The 20,149-nt window shown below is 39.7% G+C and overlaps 1 protein-coding gene across 1 annotated transcript; it reads left to right on the top strand.

The window, feature by feature from the left end:
• Positions 1-8,206: 8,206 nt before the first annotated feature.
• LOC308678930 (zinc finger HIT domain-containing protein 1-like) lies at positions 8,207-8,768 on the top strand (the record flags this gene model as incomplete). Its single annotated transcript, XM_081346160.1, has 1 exon — positions 8,207-8,768. The coding sequence occupies one exon, from the start codon at positions 8,207-8,209 to the stop codon at positions 8,612-8,614; it is 408 nt and encodes a 135-aa protein (XP_081202286.1). The 3' UTR covers positions 8,615-8,768.
• Between the last annotated feature and the right edge of the window lie 11,381 nt (positions 8,769-20,149).

The following is a 20,149-nucleotide window of genomic DNA, read 5'->3' as shown; positions in this document are numbered from 1 at the left end:
GCCATTCTTCCACCAAGTGGCAAAACTGTTCCATTTTTTTTATCTCTTCGCCCTTTCTTTAAGAAAAATGACCACCTGCAAAAATTCATTCTCTTTACCCCATGCTGACTGAGCTTCAGAGGACAAATAAAAAAATCACTGAAACAAAGCATGCTGTGTTTAGGTTACAAATTCCGATTATTTAGAATGAAAAGTGACTTTCAACTATTATCCAGTTAAATTGTGAGCAAATTCAACTGACTGATGCTCATAACATCTGCGTATATTAAAGACAATCAACTAAGGAATTAACAGTTAACATATTTCTGAATGTTGATGGAGTAAAATGCAAGAGACACTATCTTAGAAGACTGATTCCATGTTGTGTGACAATTTCCCAGGCAATATTATTTGATGGAGGAAAACAGAGGGATGTGGTTATTATCTTCATGCCTCATTTTTGACCTTTTTTTGAAGCTTCTGCTTGTCTTCTGTGGAAACAAGACACTGAATTAGATGGACTTTTGGTGTCAGATACCAGAGCTCTTCTTTTCATCCTAAAATTAAATATGTCACTAACAATCAACAGATATTAGATCCAGTTGCCTCCATTTCAGAAATCTTTTAATAAAAAGTTGATCAAGCAACCAGTAAAAAGAATACAATTAAGAATGTGCAGGAGGTGTTGATCTGGGAATGAACAATTCTGAAGAACTCTGGAATGTTTTATTTTCCTCCAGAACTTGCTTATTCTTTTTCTGGATTTTGCCATTCTGGAGGATGGAGCAGTGTGGTTCAAGAGGAGGTTCTAAATATTCTGTCCTCAAGATTACCAAATTTTGCATATCCCTAGTTGTAATAAGCTGGTATAGTGCAGTAATTTAGATGTGGGCTGAATTCACTTCCCTTTCAGCCAAGGAAACACACTTGGGGTTGGGGAAATGTGAACTTGCCCACTCTATTTTAGCCAAGTCTACCTTATTGTCAAATAGATAAAAGTGGAGAACAATGTAGCATTGGAAAAATGCTAAGACAGAAATCTATCAAACCAATAAATGTTATCTTCACATAGGAATTATATGTCAGACCCATGACTTGTAGAATTTATTACCATAACTTGATAGGATTGCACTGTAATCATATGGCCAGCAGTATCCAACAGATGTCCTTATTATTTGCACATCCATGTTGCAAGCCACAGTTGCCACACCAATGGAAATACAAATTATTAACATCATTAAAAATGTGGTGGTGGTTGAAGAGATATGCCTTGTGCTGATGTTAGTTTTCATTGCAGAAAGTTTTCAAAGCTGAAGAACATGCAAAAGAGTGGTCTTCCCCTTGGAATTTGATGTGACCCAAGTTATTGCATCAGCATGCAACCAGATGTTTTGGCTGCCTACATAAAGTGGTCATAGATACTTAAACCCAGTGGTTAAGGTACCAGGCTAGAAACTGAGAGACCATGAATTATAGTCCTGCCTTAGGCATGAAGTTAGCTGGCTGATCTTGAGCCAGTCACTTTCTTTCAGCCCTAGATAGGAACCAATGGTGAATCAGTTCAAAAAAACCTTCAAGAGAACTGCACGGACTAGTCCAAGCATTTGACAGGAGTCAAAAACTAATTTGAAGACACAAAAACTAAAAAATAAATGTTTCTAAATAAGCTTTGAAGTCACTTGGAGCATCATGCACTAAGCAAGTATGTCTGGATGAAAGACTTAAAGCCTCAGCTCTATTGTTTTGAGATTTTAGTTAGGAAACAGGAAAGAAGGAAGGAAGGAAGAAGAGAAAGAGAAAGAAAGGAAGAAAAGAAAGAGAAAGAAGGAAAAGGAAGGAAGGTCATATAAATATTTCTAATTAAACATGGTTGCATTTTTCAATGGTTTGCATGCATTTAATTTTTATGGAGTTTGTACCTACAGACACATTTACTTTTTGTTATTTTAGTTCTATTTCTATTTCTCTTTCTCTCTCTCTCTCTCTCTCTCTCTCTCTCTTCCCTCTTCTCTCTGTTTCTCCTCCTCCCTTTTTCTCCCCCCTCGCCCCCCCCCTTTCTCCCTCTTCTACCCCATTAGTGATTTGGATCCTAAATAGTTTCTTTATTCCTGTAAGGGGGGATTTGATTTCCATCATTTCTACTCTTCTTTGGTTGCCCCAATCATTTTTTGAAAGGTGAAATGCCCAATGTGCACACAGAGAGTCTCTAATTTTTTCATTCCAGTTCTTTCCAGCCAATTGTTTTCATAGCTTCCTTTTTTTTGCTTCCTCCTGGATTGTCTTTGACATAACTTGTAGGACTGTGGATCTGATGCTATGGAAGGTTCTCTAACAGCCAATAGTAGATTTTGGAGACTCATGGAAGCTCACCATGAATCTGGAGGAATCACTCTGCATGAGAATATCTCTCATAAGATTTCTTGTGGGGGAAGGTTGCAAAATGCATGTGCTAAGGCATGTCCTCTTTGAGATCTCTGTGGGATATAAATTCATAACCAACCATAGTTTGAAAATATTTAATTCTTCAATGATGCTGTACTGCTTCCCCAGCTGTGAATTGGCTATTGTACAGGGCAGAGAGTTTTCTGGGGCCGTAGTGCCAGCAACTGTGCCCATTTCCCTATATCAGAAAAATAAAGCAGTGGTGGCACACAAGAGTGCTTAGAGTGGCCAATAAGCACCAGCTGCCTTTACTCCTAAAAACTGCCCAACTGTGTCTCAAGTCCATAATCAAGCACCATTTTTCAGCAGTGAGTTAGCACAGAAGCAGAGAAATAAAGTAGAAATCAGCCATGGAGATAGCAAATATCATGCTGGTATAGAGCAGCTGTGAAGGCCTTGAAAAATATATTCAAATAATGCAATCTGTCTATAGCCACAAAGATCACAATTGTGCAAGCCACTGGTATCACCTGATAAGTGATAGTTCAACTTTGAAGAAACTGGACATGAAGAGTATTGATACCTTTGGACTTTGGCATTGGAGGAGACTACTGAGAATACTGTAGACAGGCAAGAAAGCAAATCAGTTGATCATTGAACAAATCAACCCAGAGTCCTCACTTGAGGCACAAATGGTCAGGCTGAAATGATTTTACATTGGGCATATTACGTGAGGATTCATTTCTCTGGAAAAGGCTGTATTGCTGGGAAAGGTGGAAGAAAAGAGGAGAAGATGACCAGGAGCAAGTGAAAGTCCTCAGTTACAGTGCACAACTGGAAGACCAAATCAAGGATAGATTGCCATGGAGACTATCTGTCTGTCTGTCTGTCTGTCTGTCTGTCTGTCTGTCTATGTGGCCATTAGGAATCAAAAATGACTTGTTGGCAGATAATCTTAATTCTCTACTGATTCAAGGATCGGTGGAGAGCTCTTCAACAAGGGTGATTGTATGCAGGATGTAGTTTGAAAGTTTGTCCACATTGTGAATTATTGTCAGACTTAATCCTGACTTTGTTTCCCCAACCTAGTCATTGAATCTTAAAAAAAAGGCTACAGATATCCTTTCTGCTTATGTTAGAAACAAAAAATCCATCTTTGGATTTGCAAAGAAATGGAACTCTTTGGCTGTTTTGTGCTTTCTTTATTGTTGTAAAATATGCTACACATTGGGCATTTTCTAGTGGGAGAATAACTTTAGAGCAATTTTCCTAATCTGGCACTCTCTTAGATTTGTTGCAGATGTACTTCCAGCTGAAAAGCCCCAAAATGTTTGGGGAATTGTGAGGCTGAATAAGATTTGTTTAGAGGATATTCTTGACAGGAGATTAGAAAGGTCAGAGAAAGTACAAAAGTTCATTCTGTAAATTTAAGTGGCAGAGGGGGAAACAAATCCTTAATTACTCCCAGGACTGCTAAGTTTAGCAAAATTGTGCTTCTCTTTTGATTATCTAAGATGACAGGAGAGATTTATAATAGGTCATATAAGTGAAGCTTGAAATAATTCAAGAGATGGCTTAGGAGTTCATAATAGACAATACTGACATTGCTTAATTATTTGTTCTGAGCTAAAATAAGAAAATAGTCTAGACTAGGCTGAGATGGATGATTGGCCCCACCCCATGTTCTTTTCTTATCCTAAAATGGACCTTATAGTTAATTGCTAAAACTGTTTTAAACTCTGTTCTTTTTCACCCCATACCAGTAATGTGATAATAATTATTGAACTCCTATTTGAAAGCTTCAGTAAAATCTTAATCCAGGCCCAATGTTTAATTTTTACTTATTGCATTGTTACTCTCTGACTGGATTCATAACACACATTTGAGTTAGTTATCGAATTAAGCAGTTTTCTGGGTTTTACCCAGTGCATGGAATCATAAATGAACAGAAGCAGATGGATTAATGCAACATGCTTAGCAGTGTTAAAACTGTCTTAACTGTATGCTAACTGTATGCTAAGGAAATGCAACTGCAAATTCTTTAACCTGATGTGGGAAATGTGTTATGTAGAATTCAGCAAGGCTCAAAGTGGTTATTTAAGGGAGGCAACTAGGAAATAAAGACATTCTATGGCAGTGATGGCAAACCTTTAGAGACCGAGTGCCCAAACCGCAACAAAAACCCCACTTATTTATCGCAAAGTGCCAGGGCTGCATCAGCATTGTGGTGCCCTGGGGGGGGGCAGGGAGGCACAAAAATGGGCCACCATGCTGCAAGGCGCAAAAATGGCCCCCTCCATGCCACGGGGTGCAGATACAAGGCACTGCACCACATAAGAATGGAGCAAGGCTAGTGAGTATCATGCAGGGACTAGCCCTGCCCCATTTGCACCACATGCATGCTCAAGGCCCCATGCAGGGATGCATGCATGTAAAATACTTTCCCTTCCCTTTTCTTCCTTTCCAAACAACTGACAATGGTTGGTAACCTCTGCTCTACCACCTCTACTTGAGCTTGCTAGTTGGCTACTTTGCCTCCTTTGTGCTGGGTGGGACTCCTGCTCTGGGTGCCGGTGGCGGCCTGATGGACCTGCTGCTGGTGACGGTGGTGCACGTGCCAACAGAAAGGGCTCTGAGTGCTACCTCTAGCTCATGTGCCATAGGTTCACCACCACTGTTCTATGGTGAAAACTAGAATAGAGATTAAGTATATGGCTTGTTAGAGGGACGCGGTGGCTCAGTGAGTTAGGATGCTGAGCTTGTCGATCAGAAGGTCGGCAGTTTGGCGGGTCGAATCCTGAGTGCCGCGTAACAGAGTGAGCGCCTGTTACTCGTCCCAGCTTCTGCCCACCTAGCAGTTTGAAAGCATGTAAAAATGCAAGTAGAAAAATAGGGACCACTACAGTGGGAAGGTAACAGCGTTCTGTGCGCCTTTGGCGTCTAGTCATGCCGGCCACATGACCACAGAGACGTCCTCGGACAAGCGCTGGCTCTTTGGCTTTGAAATGGAGATGAGCACCGGCCCCTAGAGTCGGAAACGACTAGCACGCATGTGCGGGGGCACCTTTACCTTTTACCTTTTATATGGCTTGTTATATCAACACTCAGCTCTTGCTACTACATTTATTCCTAGCACACCCCTGATATGATTCTGCTTTGATAATAAAATAGCCATGACTTGAGCACATTTCAAGCCCTTTCAGTTCCTTCCTAATGCTCATTTTGTTGTTTGGGTTTCTTCCTTGTACATCCTGCTGTTGCCAAAGATTATAGACATGTGCAGTAAAATGGAATAGAAATTGTATGCTCCAGGACAAGATCGTATGAACAAAAGAAAGAGAGCTGTTCTAGAATTTGGCTTGCAAAATAGGATTAGGAAAATTCCTGGAAAATTGCTGCCCATCCCTGTTGAAGGGCCAGTTCATGATCAGATTAAGCATCAGGCAATGTGGGATTGAATGAGCTCTTCATTCATTAGTCACTTCGCGCAAAGTGCCATCCAGGTAAAACAGCTGGCAAAGGGTCATTTCATGGTAGCTACCACACAGTGAATGCCTCTCTTGTTATTCCCGGGAGACTCTGTTTCTGTTGGAGGGGACCAGATGCATAAACCTGGTGTAGCAAGAGGAGCAGTGATCTCTGGCCATGCTGGGGAGGGGGATGGGAAATTCCTTGAGTTGCCAAGTGCTATATATAGTTCTCTGCAGCCTGGTGCAAAAGGGATCTTATGGAGCAGCTGAGCTATTTTTAGCAACTGGCTCTCAGCAGCAGTACCCGACTCTCATTCTAATAACCCACCGCAGAGGAGACAGAGAGAAAGAGAGAGAGAGAGAGAGAGAGAGAGAGAGAGAGAGAGAGAGAGAGAGAGAGAGAGAGAGAGAGAGAGAGAGAGAGAGTGCAAGCAAGCCAAGGAGAAAGGGTGGAGATATTCCTTCAATTTCCATCAAAATCTCAGACTGAGATCTTAAATGATTGAAATTTGATTTGATCCCCTTTCCCTAGACAATCCTCCTAGGATTGCTGTCATGGACTCCTGTTCTTTTTCTGATGAAACCTTTGGCCTATGGGAAGAAGTGTGGGAAATGGTTGTTTCCACAACATTATTTCTGATTTATGCAGTTGATCTGTACTTCTGCAGGATACCTGAAATGGAACTGTAAGATTTATCCCCATGGTGACATTATGCCTACTTATGAAAATTTCAGTACTGAAATAGTTTCTTGTGGGTGATTCACAAGTTAACAGAAGTATATACTGGATAACTCTTCCTGCAACTTAGACTTATGTTTTCACAGAATAGTAAGCTAGTTTAATTTTAATGTTTAATTTCTTTTTCTGGCTCAGTGAATTATTTAACTGGCTTAATTCACTAAACAAATTTTAAGCCTAATTAAGTTAAGAAAGTTGAGTGAACATAGCCAATTATTATTGTCAAAAAAGTAGATTAGCCATAACATCATAGTTAAGATATTATGGTTTGTACTAATATCTTAGTGTTTTGGGTGAACCCAGCCAATTGTGATGTATCATGGTTAAACAATGTATGGTTTGGTAATGATTAAGGCACTAGGTTAGAAATAAGATCATGAGTTTTAGTCTTGCCTTAGACATAAAGTGACCTTGGCCTGTGATTCTCTCTCAGCCCTAGGAAGAAAACAGTGGCAAACCACTTCTGAAAATCTGGCCAAAAAAGCTGTAGCGACCAGTCCAGGCAGTCACCAAAAGTCAACACTGACATCAAGGCACACATACATATGAGCTCATATGCATAAACAAGGTGCAAAATCTGCTTTACACTTATATTGCTGTTTGAAGTTATTTATTAGAACCTTTCAGATTAAAACATTGTTCAATTTTGTTAAAATATCATAGTGTTCTTTTTACCAAAACTCAAAGCAGAGACTAGTTAAAGATAGGCCTGGGTGAGTCTATACCTTTCATTTTGGAATGGTGGAAATATTCCAGTAAGATTAAAAATGAAAAGAAAGAAAAATAAGGATTAAACAGGCACCTTTACATTTTATGCATATGTTAGGAGTAGGAAGAAAATTTCCACAGGCTGAATTGGACACAAGATTGGTAAAACAGGAATGGAAACATATTAGTTCATGATATCGAAAGAGATCATCAACTGAACTTGGATCCAATAGTGCTGTTTCCTCAGGTCATAAAAAAATCTTTGTTTATCTTTGCAAGAATAAGTAGTAAATATTGAATTTCTTTACAAAATTACTGAATCAACTGTATTGCTGACTCTCAGAGAAGTCATACCTTCCATTTCCTTTTCAAAATAACTAAACTTGCAAAAGTACAATGAAAAATAAGAGTAGATTTTCCAAGGACAAATCAGTAACCATGTACTGTGGGTAGGGAAATCTAGGATCAGATATTGAATTAACCATATAGCTCATGCCTCATTGAATGATTTTAAAATTAGTTTATTCTTAATAAAAAGCTACATTTAATAATTATATGTATATTTATGTGCAGGCATCCTTAAAGTCAGCATTGACTCCTGTTGACTACCTGGACAAGTCCCTGCAGTTTCCTGAATTTGGCAAGAATTCAGACTTCCAGTGCCTCCTTCCTAGGGCTAAGAGACAGTGACTAGTCCAGAGTTATCATGCTTCAGGCAGAACTAGAAGTCATGGTTTCCTGAGTTTCTAGTTTGCTACCTTAATCATTACACCAGGCTGGCTTTCTCTTGTTTAATAAACACAACACAAAATAATAATCTATCCAATTTATTTAGGCAGATTAATAGTTACATTATTTAATAGAAAAATGTGAGTATATGAGTTCTTTGGTGTTAAGGGAGACTAGAAATTAGAAAATAATGAAAATAATGGCCACCCGCCAACGCCGTCTCAACCGTCAATTAGAAGCCCTGGAAAATGACAATTTCCAGGATGACCCCCATGCCAATATGCCACAGCTGGTGAAGCGCTTGCCTCAGTTTGATGATGATGCCGAAACAGGTAAAAAGAAGAAAAAAACCCGTGGAGATCATTTCAAGCTGCGTTTCCGTAAAAATTTCCAGGCATTGTTAGAAGAACAGCAGAACCTCAACACAAGTGAAGGGCCCAATTACCTGACAGCGTGTGCGCCCCCTTCCAATTTGCCGCAACGTCATTTCTGCACAGTTTGTGGCTTCCCGTCAAATTACACATGTGTTTCTTGCGGCGCCCGCTACTGCTGTGTCAAATGTTTGGGAACACATCATGAAACTCGGTGCTTGAAGTGGACAGTTTGAGTTATGCCATGAAGAATTATAAATATCTTATAAAGAGGTCCTTTCAAACAACCAGGTTGTCTTCCTCACAGGATAGATAGATTCTCCCTGCCGTGAAGAGGTGTAAACAGGACTGTAATTTGCATTTGAGTAATAAAATGTTTTGTGTTTTGTGGTCAAAAAAAAAAAAGAAAATAATGAGGAAATAATATAGAAAATAGTCACAAGTTTCTAGCATTTTATTCATAAATATTGCCTGAAACTTCTCAGTAAACAGCCCATGACATTTACATATGCTGTAGTAGACAGGAAGTTCAGTTAAAATATGGAAATAAATGTTCTTGTTCAGCCCATTTTCTTATTAAGTGATTTTGGCTGAATTTCTTGCTCTTTAACCTACTCTATTTTCAGAGCTGTAAGAAGAAAATGTGAAAAGACCCATATATCTATCCTGATTTATTTGGAGAAAGAACTGGATACAATTTTTTTTAAAAAAACTATTTGTAAAAGGATGGATAATCAGATGTCCCATGCAGCATTTAGCTTAATTTCACAAGGGTTTTTTTTTGTTGCAAACAATCAGTTCAGTACTCTTGTAAGGGCCATTTGTCTCTTCCCTGGCAGATTTTTGGATGTGGAGAAAAGTAGAAAAAGGGAATAACAAAAGAACTGTTGGGAAAGATAGTAACAAAAAGAGGATGTGGCTTTAACTATCTACCACTGACTTAGGGGGTGTGATGGCTCTGCAGTTAAAGAGGCTGAGCTTGTCAACTGGAAAGCTGGCAGTCCAGGTTAGGGATCTGAGCACTGGGCAATGTTCCAGCTCCTGCCCATCTAACAGTTTGAAAGCATGCAAATGTGAGTAGATTAATAGGTACCACTTTGGTGGGAAGGTAACCATGTTCTGTATGCCTTTGGCATATAACCATGTTGGCCATGTGACCATGGAAAATGTCTTCAGACAATGCTGGCTACCTGGGCCAAGAAATGGAGATGAGCAGCACATCCTAGAGTCAGAGACAACAGCACAGGGAAATCTTTACCTTTTACCACTGACTTAACTCCCATCTGTTGCTAGAATGAAAGTTTACTTCCAAAGGGGAGGGGGGCGGAAGCAGAGTTTTCTATTGCTGTTTCCAATAAATATATTGGATGCCAGTTAATAAGTTGGTGAAGGTAGCATCTCTGTATGCTCCGTGGGAGTTCTAGATTGCTGCTAGAGCATGTCTTTTAAAAGATGCCAGTTACCTGGCATTACCTGACAGGGCAGAAAAAGACTGATGTGAAATCTTGGAGAACCACTGAATCGGACATCCTGGTTTAGGAATTTCCACTCTTCCTGGACCAGTGGCCCCATTTGATATTTTAAGAGCCTGCCGTGGCCACTCAAAGAAAATGGCTGCCACAGGATTGCCACAAGATAGTGCATATGATAGTGTGGCTAATAAAAAAAATAATCCAGCAATTAATTTGAACCGGGATTGGAAAGACTACTTTACTACTCTAGTTCTCCAAATACCAATTATCAATCTCAGTTTACCTTTTACTTTTTTATAAAATTTACATAGACACATTTGTGTAAACACGGCTGCAATCTCTCACTGTTTTTAATTTTTAACATCGTCTTGGGAGAATCCAGGGACGCGGTGGCTCAGTGGGTTAGGACGCTGAGCTTGTCGATCAGAAGGTCGGCAGTTTGGCAGGTCAAATCCCGAGTGCCGCGTAACAGAGTGAGCACCTGTTACTCGTCCCAGCTTCTGCCAACCTAGCAGTTCGAAAGCACATAAAAATGCAAGTAGAAAAATAGGGACCACTACAGTGGGAAGGTAACAGCGTTCCATGCGCCTTTGGCATCTAGTCATGCCGGCCACATGACCACGGAGACGTCCTCGGACAAGCGCTGGCTCTTCGGCTTTGAAACGGAGATGAGCACCGGCCCCTAGAGTCGGAAACGACTAGCACGCATGTGCGGGGGAAACTTTACCTTTACTTGGGAGAATCCAAAACATTCTGTGAAATAAATGACATGGATATGTCCTTTGATTTGCAGCATGCCCACTTGCTTTTAAAATAAAACAATATTTTAAAAATATCAAAAATACAGTGGAGCAGGAGTCCTGGCAAGCACCATAGCACACTGGCATCTGCATGCATCAATTTGGACATCCTGGGAGTCAGTGAATTAATAGCATAGTTCACTATAAAAGAGCTTTCTGACTCTCATTGTGCCATCTAATTGTCACAAATGTGCTTTCTTAGCAATAGAGGATCTACAAAATCAATTTCCCCCCTCTTTTATTTATAGAGTTATAAAATGGAAGCATTGGAAGGAACCTTGGAGATTATCTAGTCCAGCCTCCACTGTTACAGCCTTCCCAACATATGGTCAGTGTGAAAGTGAGTTATCCCACTGTAAATGGGAAGCAACATGACAGAAAATTTGATGATAACAAAAGCACAGATGGAGAGGAGCCCACCTGCTGAAAATAATAGGACAAATATTCTGCAGCTAAGGGTGGATAGAAGGAAAGCCAAATATGCTAAAGGTCTTGGTTGTGACTTAACACTTTCCTCAGTGAGCACTTTTTCTATTCTGAAGTCCTTGGGTGTTTCTTTTTAATGAACTTTCTCAATAGTGCTGAACAGAGGTGAAGCCTGACAACAATTCATTAAACACTTCCCAGCAATGGAGAACCCATCACCTCCTGAGGCAATCAGTTGTTGAACAGCTCTGACCTTTAGGATCAGTTGTCAACCAAAACTTGCTTTCTTCTGTTTTAAACCTTTTGTTTCTTCCCTTGTCTTCTGGAATAGTGTTAATATGTCTAGACAGACTTTCTCATTCTCCTTATCTATGGGAATGTTTCTTCACATTTCTTTGACTGAAAATACATATGGAATAAGATCAAGACATGATACATTTGTTAAAACTGATGAATTATTACTATTACAACGATTGCATTAAGAACAAAAGCAGCACTGTCAAGTACTTCTATTTTTTTTATTAAAGAGTTTTACAAAAACAAAATTTTACAATATATCCCCAAATCCCTCCCACCCCAAACCCCCCCACTTCCCCCCCCCCACTTCCCAGAGCTAAATACAGGATTATAGTTACAATAATCATATTCTAAATAAAAATTATGCATAATATACAATTAACCAAATTCATAATGTGCTTTAACTCCCCTTTAATATAACTACAAACAACGTGCTAATAAGAATATCCCACTAAAATCTACTCATAAGCTAAATGGAACTTTTTAGTCCCATATTTGTTCTGAATATAATTTATCCATCTCCTCCAAACTGAAATATATCTTTCCTGTGAATGATCTTTCAAATAAGCAGAAATCTTAGACATTTCTGCAAGATTCGAAACTTTAAACACCCATTCTTCTATAGTGGGCAAACTTTCCTTCTTCCAATATTGTCCCACCAGTAACTGTGCTGCTGTTATCATGTTCAACATCAAATTAGTTTCTTTAACATCACAATCTACAACAATACCCAATAGAAACAATTGCAGAGAAAACTTTATCTTTCTCTTAAATTTTTTGAATAGAAACAGTTCTCCAAATTTCTCATTAATACCCTGAGTTTTGATTGCTTTTAGTTATTGATAAAAATATCACTGACACCTCATGAATGAATTCCTTGCATCTTCTTATAAATTCTGCAATCAATGGGAAAGGCCAAGCAGACATGCCAAAATATCTCTCATATTTTTCTAAAAACCAATATTTGAATAACTTAGATTTTAGCTTCTTATACCTCATTTCTTATTACATGGGACTAATTTCAGTTGAACTCTGCCACCTATTTTTGAGTAACATGTCCAGGTTTGCTCAATTAGAGTTAGCATATTTTTTGAAATGTAAGTCTATGGATACAATGTATTTCCCAAGAAATGACTGAACAACATCAAAGTATATATGGGGCTGCACCCTTGCTAGCCTGAGGTATTTGTCTTGTTTTTAGAAATAAAAGAATGTTTTCAGTTGTAATCACTGACAACAAACTGGGTTTGCAAAGACAGCTAGTTTAGGCTAAAAGTGGGATGGACAGCTGGTGGTCTGGTTGCCTGAAAGAGGCATCAAGTTAAGACATTATGTTGTTTACTTGCTTGAGCATATTTGGACACACTGAGTGTGTTTTGTTATTGTTTGTTTAGAGTTTATTGTGTTGTGTGAATTTGGATAATTGAAAACAGGATTTAAAATAAATCCAGGAGAAAGTGGAAATCTTTCTTTCTTTCTTTCTTTCTTTCTTTCTTTCTTTCTTTCTTTCTTTCTTTCTTTCTTTCTTTCTTTCTTTCTTTCTTTCTTTCTTTCTGAAACAGCCTTCTTCCCTCTCTCCCTCCCTTCTATGATAGTATCTAATTTACAGGAAACATTTTTAGAAAACTGATAGGATGGTCATATATCCATCAATTGTCAATTGATATATACGTTATTCTAATGTCATGCAAACCATTTAATTATTTTTCTAAGCTCCTTTTGATGCTTTCACCTCCCCCCCCCGCTGCAATTTCCTCCAATTGAAGGAAATAATTGAAGGAAACTAATTGGGTTGATCCCTTGATTTTGTCCAGCATTTTGTTACCTAAGTAGCTGTCCTGAGTGCTGAAGTAGCTTTCTACAAGGGAGTTGTCCATGGTATCATGCTACCTAAGACACAGTTCTCTTAGCACAACCTGCCCGCCTTTCCTTCTCTACCGCCTGTCTGCGTCTTGCGTCTCTCCCCCCCCCCCGCCCGCTCCCTCTTCCCTCCCCAATCAGCGGTGCTTCGTGACTGCCTGGCAGATGCGTCACGCTTGGGCCCGGAGTTCCCTTCCCCGATTCGTGACTCGCCTGCCGGAGTCTCGGGCGGGACTCGGCAATCTCTGCAGCTCCGTGCCTGGACGGATCCCCTCCTTTTCTCTCGCCCTCCCCCCAAAATTGACAGTTCCTGTGCTCCTAACCCACTGAGGTGCCCTTTTGGAGAAGGTGAGCTTCTGTCCAACGGGTACAAATAGGAAGAAAGAAATGGAAAGGCAGCTTTCAAAGATCTCTTTAATACCCTTCTAAAGGTCTCTAGGCAAAGTTATCAGAGAAAGGGGTCCTAATGGAGGAGGAAGAATAAGAACTGGGGTATGGGAATAGAATGGTACTCTGGAAATGCCCAGAGGAGACTCTAAGTGGACTGGGCAATAAAGATGTGACATGGACAATTAGAGTTCCATGAATAGATCTAACTGGGGCTAAGACTTGAAATATTTCTCTCTGTATGTGTTTGTGTGTATGTGTGTGCATGTATGTGTGTTTCCATGTGCATATGACCCACTCAGAAAAAGGGAGTTGAGAAGGGGAAAAAAAATCAAACTATGTGTCAGAGACAATCAAGTGTGTGGTTGTGTTTTGGTTTGATATGGAGAGACAGAAGTGCTGGCTTGTTCTGGAAGGGGTGGGTATAATGTGACTGATGTTAGTTATTTCTGTGCAGTTATTTCTCTCTAAATATGGTTATTAAGCCCTACTCCACAGTTACCCATTTGTGCCTTTTCAGACCTTAGTTTCAGGAATGTATATGTTGCTGTTATTTCCATCTGATTATTGTGGAGTAAAGGGCTTGATCCCTTATTGAACTAGTGTACATAATTCCCTTGCATTTGGGGTTGTATGCTGGTGGTGAGGGAAGGGCAGGGGTGTGAAGAATTATATGTGGCTTTTGGTCTGTGTAAGCATAACAGAGTGTTTTTTTTTTATAATTGACTTGTGCTTGTGCAGAACAGATTGCACCATGCCTGGGCTATAACATTCTCTGCAGGTCAGTTTCAGACAGGAAAGATTTCTGTTTTGTAGAATATGTCAAGAAATAAGGCAAACCATAGATCATTGTGTCTAATCATGACTCTTGTTAGGGCTTCACTGCAGTTATTTGTATGGGCTATGGGCATGCAAACTGAAAAGACACTATTGGTCATGGTTTCCCACTACATGTATGTGGCAATAGATATGTGTGCAGATCTTACGCATGATACTACTTGTGTGCAGCCTGTTTTGCAAAAACATGTAGGCATGAAGCTCTTAGAAAGACTTGTGAGCCACTGAAGCTGTTTGTGGTTCAATGTTCCTGAAGGAGGGTTAGTTATGTATGTCTATAGTTTGTGCGCCAATCTAGATATGTGCTTTAGCTGGCATGTACATGAAAAAAGGTGTATTTCGGTTTATGGAGGATGAGGATAGTATGTACAGACAGTGTAGATTTAAATTAGGATATACATCTAAGGTAAAGACATTGGGCGGATTTAACACAAACTCACTCACTGTCACACACACACACACACACACACACACACACACACAAATTTGTGAGTGCCTAACCATGCAAAATATAAACATTGTGCATTCATTTCTGGGTATGTGGTTTCTTTCTGTGCATGTTTAAAACATACATACATACACATCTGCTACCATTCAGCAGAGAGATTTATTAGTCTGTAAAGTATAACCAAAGGCATAACATAGGCATATCTATGGAACACAGAAGATCCTGTAGTCTGTTTAGCACACTCCCTACTAACAAGTACTAGCTATGTTCATACTATACACTTAACATGGCTAATGAATTAACCTGTATCTGAATTCAGATAACATACTGAATCCATAATATTCATATAATATCAGATCCTACGGGCTGGTTTGACAAAACATGCTAATAGCAAACACATATAAACCCTGAGTTTAATATTCATCAAGCTCAGGATGTTGTATGACTGTTATTATTAGGCCTTTAGCTGACCTGCCTAAGATCCCTTTTATATCATAAGATGTCACTAAACAGTGACTAGGATGTGAGGAGTGATCATTGAGCCAAGCATCCTTTTCCTGGAGCTAGGAGGAGGGAGTCTTAAAATTTCAGACAATTGGGAAGGAGTTAACCTGGACCTTTTGGAAAGGCCTTGGTTCTGAAGTTCTGTGGAGGTTTTTAGTATTGTAGCAGTGGTGATGGTCTGTCTATATGTTTGTGTTTATGTGTGTGGTGCAGTTGGAAAGAAAAGGGCTGGGGAGTATTTTTCTGAGGTAGAGGAGAGAGAGGGGGAGGGGGAGGGGAGAGGGAGTGAGGGGAGTGAGGAGAGAGAGAGAGAGAGAGAGAGAGAGAGAGAGAGAGAGAGAGAGAGAGAGAGAGAGAGAGAGAGAGAGTTGTTTGGTGATGAGAGATTCCCCTGGCTACAGATAGATGGTGGCTGAATGTGTGGGTGCTGGAAATAGGGAGCTTCCCAGAAGGATAGAAGGGGCATATCTCAGAAAGAAAAAAATGGAAAATATCGCTTTCTGGGGTGATGAAACTTCCAGCCACTGAGGAGAGCATAAGAAACCTGCAGGAAAATAACCCTGATGCCCTCAACCAAAGCTGAGACTGGAAGATGAGGACTACAAGTGGGATGCAGAGTGTGATGGTGTGCAGATGACCCCACTAGAAAACTCTTAGTCCTAATGCAGCCTCCCCATAACTTTGCACCTACCCAACACCCATTGCCTTCAGTTGATGAAGCCTCACTGGCTGGAAGTGATAGGAATTGTTATCTGACGGAGGTGAAACATGGCTGCTTCTAAGTGCAATCAACAAATAGCAAAGGGAGAGTGGGGTTCTAAAAATCCCAAGTGCCATATTTCCTGGGGTGGCATGTAACTGAAGCTGCTGCTTTCCCCCACTACTCAGGCAAGAAGAAGCAATGACACGTCTTCTCTGGATCTTTTTGCGGTCTGGGCTTTCTGGGTCTGTCCAACCCCGTATCAGAAAGCCCTTACCCCAAAAAGCATCTAGGGTTGTACAATGGCATCACTGGAATCACAGCAAGGGGGCATCCGCAAGTTGAAGAAGAGGGATGCTGGTGGCTTTGTCTGGCCTTGTGCCACTTCAGGAGGTGAGAAACAGCTGGTGTCCATTGCCTGGGTGGTATCCAGACCCTTGTCCAAGGAAGTTGTGATGGGAGCAGCGGGAGACTGAATGCAGGAATGATTCTTCCCATTTCCGATTGATTTCTTATGTGAAGCTGATTGATGTCACTGGGAAGAAACAGATCTGTTTTGCACTTTGAGAAGCTGAGTCAAGTGCCTTTCTTCAATAGCCCCCTCTTCCTTCACTGGGCTGTATTACAGTGCAAATTGTTTCACTTAACTTCCAGGAACTTCTCAACTTTTTTACTTATGAAGGAATGTACTCAGTGGCGGGATTCAGCCAGTTCGCAGCACTTTAACAGAAACGGGAGCTAATTTTTTGTTGCCCAGGCCAAGAATGGACTTCCAGAAGTGGCATGCACACAGAGAACCAGTTGTACACATATTTGAATCCCACCACTGAATGTACGGATTGAGTTGTCATCTCTCATTCTCCCTTTCCTTTGGCAGTTTTGTATCACATTCCATCACCCCACTTCCTCCAACCACTGAGCCCTGGGGCAAAATGGGCTGACTGGTGCTTTTAATTTTTAGTGGTTACTTGCAGTTGGTTCAGCTTGGTTAACATCAGATCAGCCTTCTGCAAATCAGTGCCCTCCAGAAGTATTGGATTTCAACTCCCAGAACTCCCAGCTTGCTTGGCCTTTCGGGGAGTTGAAGTTCAACACATCTGGAGGCAAGACGTGTTGGATAAGATTTAAGCAAACAACTGCTTCACGTGCTTGCTAAACCAATAACCTCCAGCTTGTGGGATGTTGTCTGATCCAGATCCCTTCTCCTATGCTTTTTCCTGTACTCACCATTTTTCAGCCTAATACTGCTTACTAGGCTTCTGTGAAAATAGCCAGTAGGGCAATGGAAAAGATACAATAGATAATAAATGTGGGGAAAATGACATAATACAGAATTTATTTGTGCTTATTTTGTCAATACGTTTCACAATCCTTCATACACAGAAGAATTTTGCATAGATATGTCTGTTCTATAGAACATGATGATATGTAATGCTTCAATATGTTTGGTAAATGGGGAAGCTGACTTAGTGAGTCTTGCTGACCTTTCTCTCTGCTAACATCAGTGTGCTCATAGCTTATTCTGAAATGTGGATTTGGACACATTAGATTTCAATCCCTGTTTTAATGCACATGGATTTTCTACACTGGCATGGAGACACCATTACTTTACAGCTTTTGTGTCTCCCTGTCTATTAGGTGTCTTGCATAGCTGTGGTTTTTGACAAGACAAATTAAGAAGTAATAATGATAAAAGTCTCCTGTCATTAAATATTGCTTCTGAAATCTTTTTTAATAATATGGACACACTTTTCAAGGTTTCCACTATCTTATCTCCCAGATCAACATACTAGGATTAAGTAGAAGAGGAAGATTGGATATAAATCTGAGAAATAAATAATAAAACAGTATCTTTGTGGATGCCTGGGCTTCGTAAAAACAAATTCCATCATGAAATGTCAAATTCTATAGTTTAGGAATATAGTTCAAAATGACATTTGCACCTTTACTGCTGTATTTCCCCTCCCTCCAACCATGTTAGCTTACATTGTAACTTAAAACCAAAAGGGAGTCATGAATGGACATGACCAAATCATATGAGTCAAAAAGCTGTTATATTACTTCTATACGGATGGACCAACTCTGACTGATATGCAGATAATCAACCTGCCTCTCTCCTTGGGGAACTCAAGCTGGCACTCATAGTCTCAGCAACAAGATCTATCTACTAGAAGATGCCATCTACTGGAAAAGACAGCACCCAAAAGCAACACATCCAGTTTTGTCAGCTAGCTGATTATATCTGCTTACCATCTGGAGCTCTCCATGTCTTAAAGCTGCAATGCCCAATCATTTAACCAGCATGATAGCTGTAGGACACCTAGTCCCATTTCACCTGAAAGGTGTCAGATTGGGAAAATACAGCTAAGATTTTTTTTCCTTTTTGAAGCTTTGATGGACGTGGTATACCATTCTACTGCTGTTATTCCAGCTGATGATTGGGTCCTATTAGAATTGGGATGTTTTTATAAGTAGTATTTCCTAGAGTTTCCTAGATGCTGTTGTTCAAGAATTCTTTTTTCTGTGACTGTTGGCTGTTCTGGCTACAACAGGTGAAAAGCAATATTTGAATTACAACGTGCAGTTGAAATGATAGTCTGATATGGGTCTTCTGGTCATGAGGATTACTCCTTAGTCTCTGTTGTTATCTCCCTGATTGGAAATATTGACTTTTTAAAGACCTCACCTATCCTAAAATAACACTTTCTCTGACAATGTGATGCTCTTCAATATAAATATTACCGGTATGTTCACAAAATAAACAATAGAATATTTAGATCAAATGAGGGGTTCAATCACATATTCAAGGGGTTCATATGTGTTTAATAATATTAGCTAAGACCTAACAGCAATATTTACAGAAAACTTAATTTTAACCTTAGTATGTTATAAAGTTACTTTTATGATTCAATGTGTTGTCTGAACCTCCAAACAAGTTAGCTGAGCTGTAAATTAATTATATTCTACAAATCTAGCAAACACTGTGAACTTCAAATACAGTACAAAGCTGAAAGCTATGTGTCTAGAAGGTTTATGAACAAATGAGATGATTCACCACCATACCTTTGCATTTGTAGACACAGTCCTTGTTTTCCTAATATACAGTACATTTGGCTTCAGAAGATGCTCATCCAACTCCTAGACTTATGGAATTACACAATGGTCCTAAAACAAAGTGTTGCAGTATGTGCTGCAGGAGCTGCCTGCTTAGAATTTCAGCCAGTTTTTCCATTATTCCATGTCCCATCAGTTCCACCTATCCTAATTTTCAATTTCCTTCCCTAAAAGTCACTTAGTATTCCATGCTCATGCAGGCTGCTTGTATCTTCATGAGGCTGTTTTGGTGATTTCCACTTGCTTAGCTTTTGTCTCTCAGATTTTTTTGCATTTCTGTGAGTCTTGGGACTCCTCAAAACATTATGCCACCAGGTGGCTTATGTACAGTATGAGTAGTGTTATTTTGGCTTTTTGAAAAGTCTGCAACTGGAAAATTACTTTGCTGTTAATATATATCGTTGTGTATAAGCCTTGTGAATGTTAAGGTGTGTGGACTTCAACTCCCAGAATTCCCAAGCCAGCAAGTTGGAATTGGCTGGGGAATGCTGGGAGTTAAAATCCACACATCATAAAGTTCATAAGGTTGAAATATGCTGATATATCAAAGAAGCTGTTGTAACAGAAAGCAACAACTTAAGATTAGTACTGCAGATATTGATTTCTGGATATGTTTTAGATATGACAACTCCTAGGTTGAATATCCTGATTCAGGCAAGCTTAGCATCAGCCTACTGAAATCAATGAGATTTAAGTTAGCAGTGACTAACTCATATTTCTTTTAGTGGATTGATTATTACTGTAAATAAATTTGAAATCAACTGTATGAGATGTAACTGATTCTGCATATGTAAATGATTATTTTATTCAATATCCTCAAGAAGAAAAAAGTATTCTTTTTAGATGAGCTGGAATTTTCTCCATCATTCTTAGAATATTCTTAGAATATCAATAAGCTCTAACAGCTGCATTTAAATAGTTTGAGT

This window comes from Vipera berus (genome assembly GCF_964194415.1).
Source record: "Vipera berus genome assembly, chromosome: Z".
Lineage (NCBI taxonomy): Eukaryota > Metazoa > Chordata > Lepidosauria > Squamata > Viperidae > Vipera > Vipera berus.
This window is presented reverse-complemented; position numbering and strand designations above follow the sequence as displayed.